The sequence below is a fragment of the Sebastes fasciatus genome, chromosome 12, assembly GCF_043250625.1.
Source record: "Sebastes fasciatus isolate fSebFas1 chromosome 12, fSebFas1.pri, whole genome shotgun sequence".
NCBI lineage: Eukaryota > Metazoa > Chordata > Actinopteri > Perciformes > Sebastidae > Sebastes > Sebastes fasciatus.
This window is the reverse complement of record NC_133806.1, coordinates 11,925,146-11,945,900: the sequence shown is the minus strand read 5'-3', so window position 1 is coordinate 11,945,900 and position 20,755 is coordinate 11,925,146. Positions and strand designations below refer to the sequence as shown.

General features: G+C 44.7%; 1 protein-coding gene across 1 annotated transcript in view; it reads right to left on the bottom strand.

Moving 5' to 3' along the window:
• Positions 1-7,990: 7,990 nt before the first annotated feature.
• The window catches only part of LOC141778725 (forkhead box protein O6-like), a 35,638-nt gene continuing 22,873 nt past the window's right edge, over positions 7,991-20,755 (bottom strand). The window contains exon 2 of the mRNA XM_074653133.1: positions 7,991-12,200. Within this exon, the coding sequence (XP_074509234.1) occupies positions 10,473-12,200 (1,728 nt within the window). The 3' untranslated portion in view covers positions 7,991-10,472. The remainder of the gene's footprint in view (positions 12,201-20,755) is intronic.

The window sequence follows — 20,755 nt, the reverse complement described above, 5'->3', positions numbered from 1 at the left end:
ACGCACGAAAAGTCATTGTAATGCCGTGCTATTTATACCCCTTCCATGACATTTGGTTGGGGAAATTTACGTTACATTGTTGGATAGTTCACAGGTAATTCCAGTATGTCTCTAATTTTGACTAGTTTTAGGTCAACAAATACAATGTAGATGACTTTGAAACAGCATTTACATGTTGGGAAATAAAATCTCGCAGATAATATGATTGAGCAGTTACCTGAATAAACGTTTTTTTTTGTTTTTTTTAAACGTAATAAAATAATTAGTCTTTATTGGGACTCAGTATTTCTAAAATCCTGGTTACGGTGTGACAGTATTGTATGCTGGATGTGGGTTCAAGAATTAATATACAACATGTGTGCAAATGAATGAGAATATTTAACATTTTATATACATAAATAGAAGGGCACTCGGAGAGCGCAGAAATTGAAGCGGTTGTAGCATAAGTTGGTTGGCAGAATTAAGACTTTTTCCAGAAAGACGAACTTCAGGTGATGTTTTCACCCATTAAAAAAATTTACTTTTTTAAAAGTGAATCATAGGCCTACATTTGATCAATACTATACAGAACAGATATAGCATAACCAAAATCAATATAGGCCTAATGTCAATAAACACTTGAAAAACTCTCCTTTTTTAATTGGTTTAAAGGTGCAGTATGTAGGATCTGGGGTCATCTAGCTTTGAGGTTGCAGATTGCAACCAATGGAAACTTCTCCCATGCGCCAAGCATGTTTGTGAGCTACGGTGGTTGACGTGAAAAACCTTAAACACAAAAGGCCTTATCTAGAGCCAGTGTTTGCTTTGTCCGTTCTGGGCTATACTGTAGAAACATGGTGAACTCCGTGAAGAGGACCAGCTCCGTATGTAGATATAAACGGCTCATTCTAAGGTAACGAAAACACGATTCTTAATTTCAGGTGATTATAAACTAAAGAAAACATACTTATTAATATATTCCATTTCTGCCAATATAGATCCACCTGAATGCTACACACTGTTCCTTTAATAAAAGTGAGATACAATATTTTACCCGGATTCACCTCAGAGGTGTACTTAATGAAAAGACTAACTGTTAATAGGCTAATAGTTAGCACATTCAGTGTATGTATGTGTGTGTGTGCCTGTATGTATGCCCGTCCCGTGGGATCCCGCATGGCCTCCGCACAAACAGCTCTTATCTCCTGCGATCGAGTCTGACGCTCCAAAGCTGCTGCCATCAGCCACAAACTCATTAATTACTCTTTAGTATCAAGCCGTAATTAGAGACACCAATCAGGCCCCCGCTCTGCCACCCCTCCTCACCCGCCACCCCCCCAGTCCCTATTAGCACTCCACACCGTACTCTGTGTGCTAGCGAGCTGAGCTAGTCGCTGCACAGTGTAGCACAATGCTGAGATGAGCTCCCCCGTGTGTGAGATGAGGCCACGTGCGGTTAGATAGGAGAGGGAGAGGAGGGAGGATGAGGGTGGGTGAGGCAGGCGAGCTGGATGTGTGTTGGGAGGATGTAAAGGAGGAAGAGAGGAAGGGAAGACAGAGGTAGTGAGGTGAGGGCGGGGAGGAATACAAGAGGGAGGTGAGGCGATGTCGGTGCTCAGGAGGAGCATTAATTTGACATTAATTGTGTCATCGCTGCTTTAGGTCACCCCCCCCCTCCGCTGCACACACACACACACCTCCTCTTCTCCCACTCCTGATGAGTGGATCATTGGCGGATGAGAAGAGAAAAGATCTGATTAGATCTGTCTTGTCTGTCTGCTCTGGAAGAGGGTGAAACGGGGACAAGAGGGAGGAGGTGGAGGAGGTGGAGGAAGGCGGGGGGGTTTGGAGTCATTAAGGACAGTGATTGGTTTAATAATGCGCGAAGGGGAGCGACAGAGGATAGGAGGATTTCCTGGTAGGTCATTTTCTTTTAATCAGGAGAAACTCGGTAGCCCAGCCCTGCATGGACACCCAAGGGACGCTCAGCTTGATTATGTAATCTGTTTTATTTTGGGGGGTTTGGATAATTTTATGGAGATTTTTTTTTTTGTTGAGAAATAATTAATGACATGGGCTTTGAGAAAGCTTTGAGTCAAAATTTACAGTTTCCCCTTGTTATTATTTTTGCCTGTTTAACTGTTTAAACTTAGAGTAGTTATAAAGTATGTTAAGTCTTCTGCATGCAAATAGTATTAGTGGCAAATTCAGTGATAGTGATTGCAAATCAGAAAATGAGGAGATTCCATAAACAAGAGTTAGACCAAAGTCAATGTAAAAATGAATTAGTAGCCTACAGTAACAAGGGAATTGGATCCACAAAAGTAGCTGTCAAATTAGTGCTTCATGCCAGGAGGAACCCGGTGAAAGATCATCATTAAGTACAGCACAGCAATTAATCTCGTAAACTTACACATAGTGAAGGCAAAAGAGTAAAATACAATACAACAGTTCCCGACAGCTAGTTAATATAATGGCTAGCTTGATTAGCAGTAAGCTGATGAGAGAAAAACCAAATTATACAAAATCACAAATCAACAATCATAGCAACAACTGTAGGCCTAATTTGGGGAGTAGATAAAATATGTCTGTCAATATTTGCTTGGACACAGATTGCTACTATGCAACCAGTGGGCAACCTCCGGGTCTGAAAAGTGAAGCCAATGCAGAAGCTGCTTTAAACTTGAATTCTTTCTAATAGCCAGCAGGGGGCGACTCCTCTGGTTGCAAAAAGAAGTCTGATTGTATAGAAGTCTATGAGAAAATGACCCTACTTATCACTTGATTTATTATCTCAGTAAACATTGTAAACATGAGTTTATGGTCTCGATCGCTAGTTTCAAGTCTTCTTAAATACAGCATGATGTTCATTTAGTAAATGATGGTCCCAGTTAGAGTCAGATAGATCATAAAGCAGGGCATGCTTTTGGGCGTGGATACCTTGTGTCGCTATCACAGCGTTGTCCAGCATAAGAGCTGTCTGAACTTTAACCCTTTCACAGTGTGTTTTCAATTCATGAAAGTTGATTATAACCTTTTTGGTCACCTAAAAATGTATTATTCAGCATTCCGTTGTACTTAGCCTATAGCTCCATACTCTTGTGTCACTTCTGGCTACAAAGAACCAGGATGCCGACGGCAAAAAACCAAGATGGCAATAGCCAAAATGCCAAACTCGAGGCTTCAAAACGGCAGTTCACAAACCAATGGATGATTATGTCCACTTCTTATATACAGTCTATGCCAGCAACACAACACCCTACTGAAACCAACTGCTGGTGGGACCCTGAAATGTGAAGGGATTCATTGTCTTGTTCAGGCTTGGGTCTTGAACATTTGCCTCCTGGTTTAACGTAGATCCCCAGCTCTCTAGGCCATGAAGACTTGGACAAGCTGTGTTCACAATTCATTTTTCTACACAAGCCTTCAAGCAACTACATAAGAATGCTAAAATTGATCTCATTGCACTGCCAAATACAAATTAGCAAAGTCACAAGATCCTGTTTTTCAAGGATTAGATTTCATTTGTTTCTTAAGATAAATAGTGTTATCAAGCACCATATGCATCAGATTATTATCTCTGCCAAGGAGGTTATATATTCGGTTGAGTTTGTTTGTCAGCAGTATTACCGAAAATCTATTGGCCCGATTTTCATGAAACTTGGTTGAAGGGTGCAGCATGGGCCATGGAAGAACCCATTCATGTTGGAGCGGATCTGAATTACGGGGCGGATACACAAATTATTTATCACTTTTGATTGCGAGATAGGGCATTTGGTCTTGGCGGAGGTCTGCGGTCTCGAGTGCCCTTTTAGTCAGACTTGTTTCATGATAACTGGACTTCTTAGATAGCTATTCAGTCTATTTTCAGCTAGGGCTGACAAAAAACACTTGATTGCATGATTGATGCATTCCATTGATATATTCCAAAATTATTTATTATGAGAGAAACTAGATGGCTAGACATTGTTAAGGCTCAAGAATAAAGAAAAGAATAGCCTCACTACCAAAAACACAGAACTGAAACTTCTATCACTCCCAAATAGATTGACAGGTCTTTTAATACAACACTAGACAACAACTGAATCCAAGTTATTAATGTTTGCTGATGCTGTTAAGGTTTGTTTACATCAATGTGAGGAAAATTCAAGCCATGCGAAGTGATATAAAGACCTCTCTGTGGTGTAGTTTATAGAGTCTTAAAGCTAAATTGTGCAGTCTTTCATGATTTGTCTGAGTAACTGGAATAAATGATACTAAAAAATATGTTTATACTGTACCATGGTGTTCAATTTACACTGTAAATGTAGTGAAAGAGAGAGTACATAGTTGTCATTTGTTACATTCAAAGAAATGTTTCTATCTGTCCATGAGGCTAATTTTAACATGCTGTTTTCCTACTATTGTCCGGGTCTCTGTGCACCAGTCTCACAGCGTTTAACTCCGCTTTCAGCAGTAAATTCTCAGAGGCCTCTCTGACAACCTCTTCTAACACCACTCCCGTGCCTCGCCACAACCCCAAGGAGGTTGTTCACCATTTTAACACCTCTTCTTTGACTATATTCTTGATGCTTTTGCTGCTTTAGAGAGCTAAAAATAAAAGAAATACTACAATTGTACAATGTAATATTATGATTGGCCATTTTCTTTCAAATTAGCAGAAAGGTATTGTTTGCCAAAATCTCTAAGTATATCATAACCTCTTGATCATAATCTCTGATATGTTGTTTTTGGGTATTTGCTGAAACGACTGACGCAGTCATTTTTCTCGAGATAACAAACTCACATTTTTTCAATTTAGTTGAACCCTCAATAGATCATCCCCTCGCTGAGAAAACCCTTGATACTGTAAAACTTGCTTGTCTTCTAAGTGCTTTTACAGTACTTACGGTTCAGGCCAAATGATATCTTTAGATATAATCTTAGGAATATAGAGCACAAAGACTGCTCTTGTCCTTAGTTTACCAGCAGATACAAGCACAGTGCTCCTTCATTCTTTTAAATTTCTGTGGCCTTCAATTGTCCTCGCTCTTGCCTTCAGTCTGGGGCAGAGCATGATGCTGCTAAAACTTGTTGGACGTTGGTTTCTAAAATACAACAAATAAATTCAAGAGCTCAGAGAGCAGCAATCGTCTCCTGGTGGTCTGTTGGTGTCCTCTCTGTGTCCTCTCTGAACTTTTTTCCCATATGGAGTCAATTTGGAGGACAGCATCCTCAGGACACAACAACATATTACAGTAAAAGAAATGTGCAGCCTGTTTTTTCCACTAAGAGATCCACAATTACATTTTTTCCTCCACTGATCTGTGAAAGTCATTCCTGTATTAATCCCTGCTTGATTAGATTACCTTAAGTCTGTGTTCCTTCATTAGTCTAAAATCAAGATCATGTTACTCCAACCTTTGTGCTTTTTGACCGGTTACATCTTAGCTTCAGAATTTATTTCAAGAATCATCTGTTTTAAGGACAAGCCACAGCGATCACAGTTTGTATGCGTCTGTGGAGCTCTGTTACATTTTAAAGGGGACCTATTATGCTATTATGCTTCTATGCCTTTTCCCTTTCCTTTAGTGTGTTATATAGTTTTTTTGTGCATGTCAAAAGTCTGCAAAGTTATGAAGCCCAAAGTCCACTCCTAAGGGAGTTACTCTCTGTCTGAAACGCCTTGCTTGAAGTATTGCCTTTTTCTTCCGTAACGTGGTGATGTCACAAAGTAATGCATTTGCATAATACCTGCCTATCAACTGATTTGGCCCACCCTCAAACAAAGCAAGTTAGAGCGGAGCTGGAGCGGACAAAGTGTTTAGTGTGGCTGACCAATCACAACAGAGTGGGCAAGCTGACCAATCAGAGCAGATTTGGGGGTTGTAATAGGTCCTCTTTAAAAGTCATATAGTTATACACTTGATTATATGTAATGATGACGCAATGTTATTGGCAGTATGGCCAATTATTAATTCTATTTTTGAGTGCAGTAGCTGAGAAAAAGTCTCATTCTGGTGGCATTTCATCAAACTCCACCCGTCCATATTGGTGAATTAATCATTTCTATGAACAATTGAACTTTGGAAATATAGCAGTTTTTCACTTTGCAGCGCGGCCGGAAAGTGAGAACTGCTGAATCCTCATAAGCACTCAAGGACATCAGTACCCTGGAGCCTTGCCTGGGTGGGTCTGTCTGTTAGCAGTTAGCGGTGTCCCCAGCCAGCCTTTAGCTCCAAGGGCGGTCTCTACAGCGATATCACTGGGCCAAGTATGGAAGGACCTGCTCCCAGATGCTTGAGTGGATGAATAATGACACACTCTCTCTCTCTCTCTCTCTCTGATAATGAGGAACAGAAGAGCAGACCCTCCCCGAGGCACAGCACCTGGACTGGACTGCCTTCCCGTCTCAGCCTCTATCCCTCTCAGGAGATGGGCAGGGAAGAGTGAGACTCTGGCCGTACGCCAGGCTCTCAGTCTCACTTACACTCAATCACACTCCGTTTGCTCTAATTGCGAAATTATGAAACATCTCATAAAGTTACGTGACCACGTTTGAGCTCATCTGACCCCTAAAGATGTCTACAAAAACACTTTTAAAGTATGTGTTTTTGTGTCAGGCATCTTTAGCTTTAAATAGATGCCCCCCTCCACACCTATATCGTTCTCTTTCCCTCTTCTTCTCACTCCTTCCCCTGCAGGGAGGCTTCGCCAAGTGGAGTCAATTAAAACTGTACATCTAAAGTGAGAAATGTCTATTTGAGAGGGTGTGTTGGTGCGTACGGTTTCATAACTGCGCTGTGTGCTTCTTTGTGCAAATGTGTGAATTTGTGGTATTTTTTTCAAATGTATGTGTGTGAATGTGCATGTGTGTTGTCTGTCTGTGTGTGTGCACATGTCTGAGTGAGTGTAGAGGCGGGGGCTCCCCTGGGGCCCGGCAGTATGGCGCTGTAGCGCTGCACACTCCTCCTGTGAAAACGCCTCCAATGGGACCGGGACAGCTGTGGCCAACCTATACCGCTTCATGGGCCATAACAAGCCTTATGACACACACATACACACACATACACACCTATTACTCCAATCCTGCCAACTCTGTCTGGATGTCTGTCCTTGTTTTGTCTGTCTGTCAGGAACTCTCTCTCTCTCTCTCTCTCTCTCTCACACACACACACAAACTGAAAAATTCATCCTATTTCTCTCTTTCTTTCTCATGCAGTCTCTAGCACAACTGATGCTTCCTGACATATGTGAAGGTACCTCCCCCCCCCCCATTCTTCATTCATACAGCCCACTCTTTCTGCCTCCCACTCAGCGACTTGGTGTCCCGGTCAAACACGACTGCCAAGAGGGGTTGTCTGCATGTGCAAAATGAGTTATGTTTTAAAAATGAAACAAACCACACAATGAAGAAATAAATAAATAAATAAGCAACACGCATTCATTCATCTCGTCAGCTACTGTATACGAGCATGCGAGAGAAATGGCACAAGTGAGCCCAGGAGAATCCACTCAAGACTACGGCTGTGTGTTGGAAAGAATCTGGCGATACAATACGTATCATGATACAGGTGTTACCATTCAATATATTGCGATACTCTAAGCAAGGTGATATATTGTGATTTTTAAAATAAAATTTTAGGAAAACTGTCATAGTATGAAGAACACACCACCATATGCATAAAATCTGAGTAATGTTTATGCAATCAGAACAGTGTGATCTGCATTAGCATTTATCACAGACCCTGTAACATCCAACATCATAGCACTACTTTGGGAGGTCACATACACTATGAGGGCGCATATCTTTGCAAATATAAATAATAAAGTATTAAAGTAGTACATTGGCGTTTTTGAGTATCACAAAACATAATACCATAATATTCCATAATATTCAATATTTTCAATATTTTCTTACACCCCTACTTAAGACTGTAAAATGTAACGAAAGGGTCACTTTTTTGTGTTTCCATGAACAAAAATGAATCCATCTTCACGGTCAGATTCACAAAAATGCAACGACAGGGACTTTCTTTTAATTTCATTTATTTAACAGTCACCAGATGATGAGATACATTCTCTTAAAAAAGAAATAGACAACAAAACTGATATTATTTCGAGATTTTAAAAACTATTATACAATATTCTTAATATATAGATTTTGTACAAAATAAAAGTCAGTAAAAGGAGCAAAGGGAGAGTGACATCTTAAAAAACAGAGAAGAAAAACAAAAGAGGAAGGGGATAGGAGTTGACTCAAACAACTACCACATTTAGGAGTGACAAAGACCAATCTCTTTCATAAATAAATATAGGAAAATTAGACATCATATATAGCTCTCTTTCCAATAGCAGGGCATTGCTAAATGTCTGTAGCATAACATAACTGCTTCGTGAGGCCCATTTGCTTAGAAAATTCCACGCATTTTCCACACGGAGATTAGCTGGAACCACCGCGACTAAAAGCCCTGAAATAAAGGTATTTACCTCAATAATGGGTCTGATAGTCTGTGCCGTGCTTGACCTTTGGCTGTAACAATACCCCCCCCACCCACACACACACACACCTTTAACCCCCATCTTTTCCTTTGTGTGCCGTACTTGGTGCGGACCAAGCGCAGATAGTCTCCTTAAGGGAACTAGAGAATAGTTTTTTTTTCTCTCTCAAGGCCAGTGAGAAACAAGCTTCAGAATCCCACACTCACAAACAAAGACAATTGAGGAGAGCACGTGTGGGAGGGGTGCACGGTACTGGAGCATAGGAAGGTCATACTGCACTACCAACATCATTTCACCATTGAATTCCATCCTTACACCATGGATATTTCAGCGCTTGTCCTCGTTGGTCCTTAGAATTTCAACAATACAACAACAACTACAAGACAACAGAATAAACACACAAAAAGTGGATGTGGATGGCTGTGGGGCATTACAACCCTGTTTGACATAGACTCATGCCACTCAGATTGGCTGATTGTTTTCTCCTTTTTCTCCCTCCCATTGCACCTATTTGAGTATTTGAAGCTCAAGGTATAAGCACTGAAAACATGGGAACAGGGGAGTACAAAATACAGAGATTGGAGATGATTTACAATACGAATACACTACCTGTTTTCAGACACGCACACCCAAAGAGTATGGAAACTGAGGCTGATGATTGATCCCACTGCAATAACAGACTTTTGTTCTATCCTTGTCTCCATCTTTTCCTTTTTGTACCCTCTGTGAGCAGGCAAGCGGACAGTGACATTGGCCCTTCTCAGAGCAGGACAGCAGGCAGAGTGACTTGGCGTTAATCACAGTCTTGTCTCGCTTCTTGGCACATTAAGTCGGAGAAGCGAGCGGCTGCCCGGACGGCCGGGGTGAGAGATGGGAGGACAACGCGTTAGATTCTCAATAATGACGCATCGCTGCCGCATCACTTTGGAGATTAAAAGCAAGATGCTGAATTTCAATCAAGCCACATTAATGGCTCAGTGTGAGGAATGGTCACTTTGTCTCCACTGGCAGGCAGAGAGAGCGAGAGAGAGAAGCAGGCACGAGAAGCCCAGGTGAGATAAGGTGATACAACATTTTAATTCACCAAATTGCATGCTAGCCAGTAATGATAGAATCCATTTGACGATGTAGTGGCAATATACTAACCGAAGGCAGTAGGGCAAAATGTTACATCCAAAAGTAAAGTCAAAGCGCCAAGGACTAAATGCATGTCGCTGTAAATAAAAGGACTGCTGGTGTAAGATAATTAATTGGATCTGATGAGCATGTGAATGTCATTATCATTAAAATGGTAAACTGGTTTCGGATGAGATCTCTATTTAAATATAGTGCATAAATACATTCAAACCAGTATCAAATCAGGGTTAAATTTAACAAAATTGTATTTGTTCATATTTTAAATTTGGTACTGTGTGATGAGGAATAGGCAGTGTCTCAGGTGTTGAGCTAAAGCTTGAAAAAACATGGATCTAATCACAAAGCAACTAAGGATTTTTTGTAAAAACTGTCCCCACCACTGACAATGACAGCATATGAGGAAAGGGAGTCCAAATTTAATTCAATGCCAAGATGTGACACTTTATCAACGGAGCTTGTCATTTCCTCATTTGCTGCCGTCAAATTACTGCAGCCACCTTACAAAACATGCCGAGCTCTGCCTGAGCTGCTCTGTGAACGCGCTGCACTGCGAGATGTGACCCACTTGCAATAAAGTGCATTGAGAGTTCAGTTCTCATGGTAGATGAGAAGCGATGTTGGGCAAGCACAGCTGAGAGATTGTCATCACAGTATAGCTGATATGAAGAAAAACCTAATGTGACATGAACTAGATCTCTCGGGGGGGGGAACCAAAAAAGGATAGGGTGACAGAAGAATTGTCAAGACAACAAAGCGGGACGGGAGTGTTGGTCCTTTAGTCTCTGTGTCAAGTCAGGAATGTCACAGTTGAGCACAGTGCTTCATGGGTAGGGTATTTCTTTTAGTTCAGAGGTTAGGATGAGTTGTCCTAGACTTCAGCCAGGCACCCAGCTCTGGTTGCTGTGGGCTTGCTGTGGACCAGTCAGACCGCCCATTCCCATCCCCATGCCCATGGTCACGCCCATGCCCATACCCATGCCAATGCCCACCCCCTGGGCTAGGGAGCAGTCAAAGTTGAAGTCCATCTCCTCCCCAGAGTCCATAATGTCATGGAGGAGGATGGACTCCACATCGCAGTCCAAGCTACCGTGGAACATGTCAATGTCCAGGTCAGCTGGTAGTCTCTCGTGGGGGAGAGGTTGGTGATAGCCATGGTAGTTGCTACCAATGCTACCATTCCCCATCCCCTGGCCATGGTGGTATGGTCCGTTAGTCATGCCTTGGTGTTGGGTGTCAGGATAATGGTTGTGACGGGGGTGTGGGGCGGTGGCCACATGGCAGGAGTCCTGGGGCATGCCGAGCATACCTGCTGGGTTTGGGGGGAGGGTGGTGGAGGCAGGGAGGTGGGCATGTGATGGGGGGCTGTACAGATAGGGAGCTTTGTGGTTGTAGGTCTGCAGCTGATTGCCGTTGCCGCGGGGGATGAGGGCCACAGCCCTGGGCGGTGTGTGGTTATGGCTCTGGCTGAGGTTGTGACCGTTGTGAGCGAGGCTGTGAGGTGAGTTGTGGTTGTGGTTAGTGACATTGTTGTGATTATGACTACTCGTATGGCTGTGAGTTCTGTTATGGCTATGGGCTGAGCTGTGACTATGAGGTCCATTGAGGCTGTGGCCATTGAGGTGGCCCGGGAGGTGGCTGTGATGGTTGGAGCCTACTCCGTTACTAGCTTGAGCCATCATAGGATGGCTTTCCCTCTCCTGTCCCAGCATCATGTCCTTGGAACAGTATTGCTGCCTAGCTGGACCCCCTGTTAGCAGACTCTGCAGGGCATTGGTGCTGGAGTACGCCCGCATGGTTCCAGAGAAACTTGCTGGCTTGTTCTCCTGAATGGTCTGCATGGGTGAGTGGTGGCGCAGCATCCCCATGCCTGTTGCACCATAGACGCCTGCACCATAGACGCTCTGCACCTTAACTCCAGAGCTGTAGTGGTAGACAGGGGTTTGGTGCTTATGTCTGCCAACAGCTGGATGCTGCTGCTGGTGTTGCTGCTGCTGCGCTGGGTGATGGTGATGATAACTATCCTCCATCAGCTGCTCATCCAGGCTGATGGCACCAGTCAGGTTAGCCAGCTGAGGCAACTGCTCGAGGGGAGGACAGAGATTCCCTGCTCCCCTGGATGGAGAGTGGGCACTGGTCGGCGAGGGGTAGAGGTGGGGGGAGGTGGAACAGGACAGGGCACCCTCCTCTGGTTCCTCTGGCTCCCCCTCCGCGAGGATGGGCGACAGACGCCCACTCAGTGTGGAGGCTGATGAACTAGCCCTGGAATGAAGGTCTGTCCAAGCATCAAACTCTCCATCCGTCCCGGATACACCTCCAGCTCCTGGCAGGCCTTTCCGTGGTGGGCTGCCATGGTCGGGAGAGCCCTGGAGCCCAACCACAACAGACCCCGCTCCTATCCCAGGACGGCCAACCCTCTTGCCTCTGACGCGGCCTTTGCTTTTTAGGTATTTGGTGCTGTTGTCCATGGAGACTGCTCGCCGGCGGGGGGACTTGCCCATCTTCCCTCCATCTGGGTTCAGCATCCACCAAGAACTCTTCCCTGTTCCCTCATTCTGCACCCTGATAAAACGTGTGTGGAGGGATAGGTTGTGTCGGATGGAGTTCTGCAGAGAGAGGAGAGAGACACATGGTGAGAGAGAGATCAAATTAAATTGTAATACATACATCACTTATCATTTGTACACAAACTGTTTTTCTGAGGTGAACATTTTAAATGAGAGAGATTTGCATAAGATTCATATAAAGTGTTCCAGAAGAAAATTTCTGACATCAAACGTAAAAAATCAACAATGCAGACATACTTATAAATCATTCAGACTATACATGTTCAGTCAGAAAAAATGTGCCAAATTATCAGGTCGCTTCCACGTCTATTATTAGATATACAAAACACACAGAAGTAGATGCACAGCCCTCTCTGCAATCAGTGTCAACCAAAGTCAGACACATTCAAAAACCCAAACATGTACGAAGGACAGCTACAGTTGGCACGGCGTACGACCCAGTCAGCCTCAAACCAACCTGAAACGACCTGAGACTCAGTCTTCAGACACTCTCCTTATGTACGTCAATCCTCCCACTTTCATTTCCATCAATCCATCTGTCCTCCTCTACTTCTCCTTTCAGCCAGGCTGATGTAAGCTGCTGTGGTTGGGCGTACTGTATGTTTGAAGTCGGTGCCAGTCTGGCTTAGTGCCAGCCCCGTCTCTTTCGCTCTCGTAGCTTGAATGGGGGGATGTATCGGAAGATTGAGCCGGGAGCAAGGAAGGCTAATGGATGTATCCCACCCTCCGACATCTACCTTCACTGCCTATCTCCCTTTCCCTCCCTTGCTCTGTCTTTATCACGATCCCTCTTTCTCTTTTATCACAGAGTACTACATATTTTGTATTTTTCTTATTTCACACACTTCTTTGCACACAACAGTCATTTTTTCCACTTCTGCTTTCAATCTATGTGCTTCCAATTATACAGTGTGTCATCAATTACTTTCCCATTATCCTCTACACCGGCATGTACAGTCACTGACTCAGTCATTCATAGGATATATGTTTTTTTATTCTAATTTTACTAACATTTATCTCAAGTGTTGCTGAATGTGGAGGGTTCCTGGTGTGCAACAGAGTCTGTTGTTGCAATTCTCCTCTTTGTTGTGCATGAGGCATTTTGACGCTCATGCGGGAAAATATCAAATCAAAAGCACCTCCTGTGGTTTAGGAATATACAGGGACAATAGATTGTTTCAGATTGAGGGGTACTCATACTTCCAGCATCTCCATTATGTTGCGGATTATTTGTATTCACACTGAATTGCACGGCAGGGAAACAAATAAATCAAATTGCGGCGGAGAACACATAAATGGGAGGCGAACTGAATTCAGGTGATCTGTGAATGCCTCCTTGGGTTATCTCGCTGTGACACCTCCGGCATTGGGTAACCATGGCAACCGGGTAAACGTGCAACGGCAGAACTATATCATATTGTGGTGAGAGTCAAGAGAGGGAGAGATGGAGGGAGAGTGGGGGATGGGGGAAAAGGATGCAAGAGGAGGCGGTTGTTTGATGCCGCTGCTCCAACACTAAACAGTCTTTCATCTCGGCAGTGCAGGTCCGCAGGGGATGCCCGCTCCCTGCTTCTGACGGCTTCTCTACGTGCCGCGCCAACTCCCTGTCTCACCCTGGCTGGATCATCCACCTATCATACCACTCCAAATCATCCCCATCAAGTCCTGTGCATGCCTGAATTAAAACATATGTAAGCTTTCATGCCATTCCACCACGGCCGGTTGTAAATGGGGCATCTTTCAGAGAGCTGAACCACTTCATGCTGCAACTCTGCGTGACCTGTCGGATTCAAATCGCGATTTATCCCCGTATGAGGGGAGAGCAGCCCCATTGAACTTGGAGGGATTTGTCATCATCCCAAACCCTCTTTATCTGATGAATCCACCTGCTAGAGAGATTTGAGAGATTTCGGACGGTGGCCAAGCCATGGCATCATCATCATCATCATCATCATCGCTAGCTGCTGGCTTCCTGTCATGTAGTTTTCCACCACATGTTTTTCTCTGTCATCCTGTTTGTGTGTTTTAGAGTCTAAGAATAGCTCAGCTTGCAGGTGGTTCCACTGTGGGTGTGGTTCTGTCCGCCTCCTGTTCCCTGAGTCTGAGTCAGGGGCAATTTGGCCAGCCTATGGCCCTCACGCCCCCGAAACAAGCAGTCACTGCTAATCCCCCTCCATCCCCGAGTAATCCCAGACAATCCTGGGCTAATCCCAAGTTGATTCAGGGGCACTCCCAGCTGGGTGTCTCACACAGAGCCATGCCAGGTCACCGCGGACACAGCGGGCAGCCCGGATACGCTATGATCCAATAGTAATACAGCATAAGGGAAGTGTGAGATGTGTGAAATAGGGACACTATAAACCCCTTATAGGATGTAGTGTTAAACTATTCCTAATGTTTGTGCATTTTAGTAGATTTTTTACGGCAGCGCGCTGATGTTAACCGCATTTTTGATGCCTCCATCGAATCACCTACCTTTACTCTGTGCTCTGTCCTTGAGGGTTGGCTTTGCCACATTTTTACCCCTTCGGGTTGAATAGAATAAAATTGAAAACTTTATTATGTATTAAATATTCATAAAATGGAAATTCTCTTTCAGCCCCCTGGCTTGCTGAGGCAGACGGATGAAGCCCACAGAAACATACAATGACAGAGAGGAACACACACATCACACGCCTGGGTCCAGGAAGCTGCTTCCTATTCAAATCATACCCCTTTAATACAATGGGCCTAGTGGAGAGGGCTCTAAATAATGAATGAACCAGTGGCTGGGCTTATGCAGAGAGATGCACTGCCTGGGCCCATAATACGAAAAAGAACAGACACAGTCATAAGTAGTGTTGTGACCTCTTTGTTTTGTTATCAGGGACAACCGCCCTCGTCTTCAGTCTACAAACACAACTCAATCAGACTGAAAGGAGTTAATTTGGACATAAAGTAAAAAAGAGGATAAGGTTAAGGGTTTATGGAGCAATCAAAGCCAATTAAGGTGAACAAGGTTCTCTTGGTTGCAGGAAAACAATCAGCTTGGGTTCAACTCTCATTAAGGCCTAAAAATCCTGATTTAGATATTTAGACAATAGATACCAAGCCGCAGGAAAGCCCTCTTTGTCCTCAGATTAAAAGCTTAGGCTCTTTTTGAGCAAATCCGACATGTTGACACTTTTTTCCACAACACACAGGTGGACTAAACGGTAAGAGGGTATTTCAGTGGCTCAAGGAAGGAGACAGAAACAGACGTGTCCTGAATCTGGTCCAACCAAGCCCCCAGGAAAGAGTGCTGGGCTATGAAGCAAATTCTCGTAGTGGCCAAACGGCGGTACTACAAGTTCTGTGTCCGTCACGAGATGCCATTGGGCCCAGAAAAACTTTTTGCTATAGACTTACATTGGGAAAGTGACATCTGTAAATCAGCAGATCTTTTTTTTTTAGGTAAATCAACTTCCCAGTATGAACACTTGAATAGCCCTTATTTAAATCATAAGGTCCTAAAAGTTGTAAAATGCACTAATAGACGAATCCGGAGTTATTTCCCTTCCTCTGTTCATGTGAATGAGACCCAGACCGAACGCTGCTGCGCCTGCTCTACGGGCCCAATGGATGCGGAAGATCGCCGGATGATCCGGATACTTTATCACTCGACAGTCGAGCCATTTTGACTTCGTGCGCCACCGAGCAGCTCTCATAGGAATGAACGGGAGCCCGCCTTCAACGCTGTATCCAGTTCTCTTTATACATCCATGCGTCCAACAGATTATAGCTCGATATTTGTTGATGAGCAGAAATAGGAATTCATCCATAATAATTCTCTTTAAGATCCATTCATTTGGCTCTTTGAGATCTTACAATACCAATCAATTGTTCTCCTGTTCCTCCCTCCATTCTTCCATGCAAACTCAGTTTGATTCAGTGACTGCAGAGGCCTATTTAGCATTGGGGAATCAATGAAGTTTAATGGCTATCAGTGCTGAGGCTTAGCACACATCAAGGTCTGACTAACTACACAATCCACCTGCATTATGAGGCCAATATGGGCGCTCAATATGCCATATCCCCACTGTTCGCACAACAATGTCTAACTGCCACAGGCTTGTCAGTTAAGTGACTGTGCCCACTTGTGCAAATTGGCTCGTTGCCCAACGCGTCCCTCTGTTGCCTCTCCCAAGATGTCAGTCAGGCATTAGCATTGAGTATATGAGTATGGGGGCAGGGTGTTGTTATGTTGGGCCCGATGGTTCATCTGGGATAACCTGACTGACTGGCATGGGGGTAGCTGTGCTGGGGGGTACAGCAGGAGGTGGAGGGGCCTGAGGGTAAAGGGTGGGAATATAGAGGTACCACAAGGGGCCCCTCCACGCCACACAAAGGGGTGCCCTCAAAATGCCCCCCACTCGCCCCATCCCCCTCCATTAGTCCCCCATCGGAACCCACTCAGGGTTTTTCCCGCTCACACACCCACACACATGCTCACAGACACACACAGAGGGGCGAGGAAACAGGTCAAACGGTTTATAGGACCCATCTTGTGGCGAATGTGCACTCATTCAAACAGAACTGAGTGACGAACTAAGGACGAGTGGGGTCTGGGAACCAGCAAAAAGAAACCACTCACCCGATTCAAACAACCTCAAGGGTGAAGCAGCGTGGTGCGCTTGCCCAGCTAAGAACACAGCAGCTGTTCTTGTAGTGGCACCGGGTAAAGCCGTTTGCCACACTCGACTGGTATTACCAAACCATTTCATGCAGAATGGAGCCATTATGTATTGTCAAAGGGTATCCCTCTATGGTGCACATTCATTTGATAAGCCTAAATCAAGGGGGAGTAACAGAAGCACTAACTGTGTTTATTGTGATGCTGTTTTTGCCTGTGCAGAAGGCAGGAGGGATCAGGGGGAGGGGAGGTTTCAACACAAGCAGTTTTGTTCAGCACAGGAATGAGTTTTGTCAGCTAAGCCTGTCTCCAGGCTATTGGTGGAAATTAGCGCCGGCTAAATATTCGCTTTCCATGATTGATGTCACGGCTTGCGTTGTCCCTTTGAAGGGAAATAAAGAATTTAGAGCCATGTGGATTAATAGGGACAGGGTTGGGGGAATTTTATGTGTCTGAGGGGGACTTGAAGAGGGACTGAAGGGCCTAATGGCTGCACAGATATGGCACAATGGAGCTGAGACGATATGGTGTATCAGAGTGAGGGAAGACAAGTGAGACTATGACAGTGAGTACAAGAAAGAAAATTGGAAATTGTTTGTGTGTGTGTGTGTGTATGTGTGCAAGAGAGCGAGAGAGAGAGAAAGAGAGAGATGTAGCTATTTGCCTGAGAAGCCCAGAGTCAGATGATTAAAATCCCTTTAGGAGGCTTCTTTAAGAGAGACAGATGGGCAGACAGGCCTGTTTTTGGAATGCAATCAAATTGAAAAGATTAAAAAGGAGTCTCTTTTATTAGGAGGTGAGAAACAGTTACTTCTCTGCCACATGCCATCATCGCCTCCACAGCAGTGGTCACGACTGCATTGGCATGCGAGGCACATTACAGCCCTTGTTGGGGAAGAAATAAACCTGGGATTAGGAATTGCATATCTCGGTATATCACTGTGGGGTCTCTGAGGATTGGCAGCATTTCTAATTTCTTGCTGAATAAATGCGATTTACGGGAAAGAGTCAAAAACTTCATTTCTTCTAGAATCATTACAGAGAAAGGCTAAAGTAAGAAACTCAAGGACTTTTCACCAAAAACTGTGTTATTACATACTGATCTTTCACTTAATCTCAACGTCAAATCTGAACAGGTACAATTCAAATGTGCATTCCCTCGGCTGCCGTTGTACTTGAATAGACTGAGTTTGCACAGTAGAGTGATTCAAGCACTGTGAAAGGTGCTCTGTATTCGACCCTATTATTCCACAACACTGCAGGAGTGCCATTTATAAAAAGGCTTAAAATGGAAAGCAAGTGTGTGGTAGTGTGTCTGGTAGCCTGAGATCAGGAAGTGGCTGTGGAGAGGGGTGTAATGGAGTTGGTAGGGGATTCCTGCCTGACTGTGCACTAATTGCATCCAATGGCTGGCGAGTCATCAGCCGTGCCCACCCTGGCGCCAAGGGAAGGGTTGGCATCGGGGCGGCAGGGTGTGGGATGGAGAAGGGCTGCCGCGGCTTTGCTGGGTAAAAATAGATGCTGACAGATTAGTAGAGCATCTGAGACCCGGACAGGGGATCGGAAAATCCGCTCTTCTGATGCCAGGGACAGCTGAGTGTTTCCGGTGGGCGCAAAGGGGACACAATCTGGGCCTCGCGTCTGACGCCCACGCACAAAACGGGGGAGCCTCAGAGTGGGTGCGAGCACATGAGCGAGCACGTGCCACAGGATAGCATGGGTGTGGTTTTTCCACCGGGACCTGCAAGGTAGGCAGAGCTCGCGCCCTCCCACTGAGGATTCACACAACAGGTGTTTGGGCTGGGCCACCTGTGGGGCCGGCCGCCTGCTCGCACTTCACACCTCGTCTAGGGAGCAAACTAACATTTTCCACTGGGCTTGCCATGCTTTTGTTAAAGACCAACACGTTTCTGGAGAGGCTTTTTACAGCTCTTTTTACAAGATCTGCATGATATGCGTGTGTGCAAGCACAAGCACAAGTCAATCTGCATTTATGTGAGCGCCTGCGTGTCTTTATTTGTGTATCAGTCCATTTAATAGCCAACAGGCACAGTGTGGATTTGATTATATTGAAACCTCCCTCTGCTGTATACAAAGAAACTGTCGGCCAACGATGGAATCAATGCAGGCCCAGGCTTTTCTTTTTTTTTCACACTCGGCCTCCACATAATCTCATTCATAACAATGAGAATCTCATTTCCCACATTCTAAAGGTCAGTGCACACCTCTGATCACACTTTAATAAACATCATTCTCAGCGTTTAATTTAATTTCAGCAGAGCAGGAAACTCATAGGCAGCCATGCAAAATTCATCGGATCGTCCCTTTAATTGCTTCACTTTCACAGTGCGGAGAAGAATGACCGCAATCACGGAGAAGAAAAAAATAACGCACACAAAATGCACGGAAACACATCTGCAGCACACACAAACACACACCCAGACAGAAGAGATAAGTAGAGTCAGTCAAGTGCCAGTTTTGGTTACATTTTAATAAAATAAGCTTAACAATTTTTCTGGACCGGCACCAAGTAGTGGCTCCACATCTCTTTGTCATCACACATTTTAACTCTCACCTAAATTGGCAACCTGTACCAAATAAACACACACATACACACACCTATGCACACACTCGCTCACTCGTAGATTGCACACACATGCCAACATGACACAAAGCCTGGCACACCGGGCACACTCATTACCGCAATGCCAAGCTACCAGTTGCTAAGGAGACCTGTGGGAGAGGGAGGGTTCCTTGTTGTTGCCATAGCAGCCGGCTCGCTCCCTGCCAACTCTCTCCCTCGGGGAGAAACAAGGCGAGAGGTGGGGGGTGAAGTGGGTAGAGGTAGGGGGCAGCGGTTTAATAGGGCTATGAGGTGCAGAGGAACTTCATTAGCCGTCAGTGTGCGCCGCACCAACCGCTGCTTCCCATGAATGCCTACCCACATGCAACACTTCAGCCTGCAGACTCCCACTTACTCACGCACAGCCCATAGACCCCCACTTATTCGCACACCTATACGGAGGAGAAGACGGAGAATGGCATGCTTAGAATGAAAAGCAGGGAGTTGGCGGGCGGAGGGGGGGGGTCGAGTGTATCTGTAGCGGGAGGGGTTGAGAGGGCAGAGGTGGGTGAAGAACAAAAAGAGGATGGGTGAACAAAAGAGAGGGTCTTGAATGTGGGGGCCCGCTCAGAAGAGTGGTACGCTCTTTGGTAGTTAAAGGCTGTATGAAAGCAGTTCCCTCTGTAACTGTGCCTCCTCCTAACCAACCTTGACCTTCAGCTACAGCCTCTATTCTTCATACCATAGAATAGCACGGTTCAGCCAAACATACGACGCATTGTGCATGTACTTTATTCCGTATACAATGCAAGCTGCACGACAAAGCAAACAACTGCAGCCATTCCTCTAAATAGTCTGTAAGGTTATTTTAGAACAAGCTGGTTTACCATTTGTGATTATTTTTTCTCTTATGCCATGTCCACGGTGCAAATTTGAAAATTCTGTTCACATGTTAATTGATTTTTACTAAATTTGCGTTTTCAGATTGTTTTCTAAAAGTTTGCCGTGCACACTGAAATGCCAACACATGGTTAAAAACGCAAAGAAAAACATAGTCGGATACTCTGCTTGGTATCAGCGTGGTAATGCTCTGCTCACTCTGGCCCTGTTCCGACCTGTCATTAACGTGTGTCCTGACTTCACACCTGGCAATAGAACGCTTCTCCACATGCGTCTTGAGTAAACACTTGTGATCCGATCTCACTTCCCTGATCTATATACAAATAAACACGTAGTAAACACATGGCTTACGTAATATTACATGAATGTCAGTAGTAATATCCTACATATTTGTGAATTTGTATTTATTTTATTAACATCAACAATATAAGGTTATTGTACCGGACCAGTGGTCCCTGGGGACCGCCATGCCGCAGACAC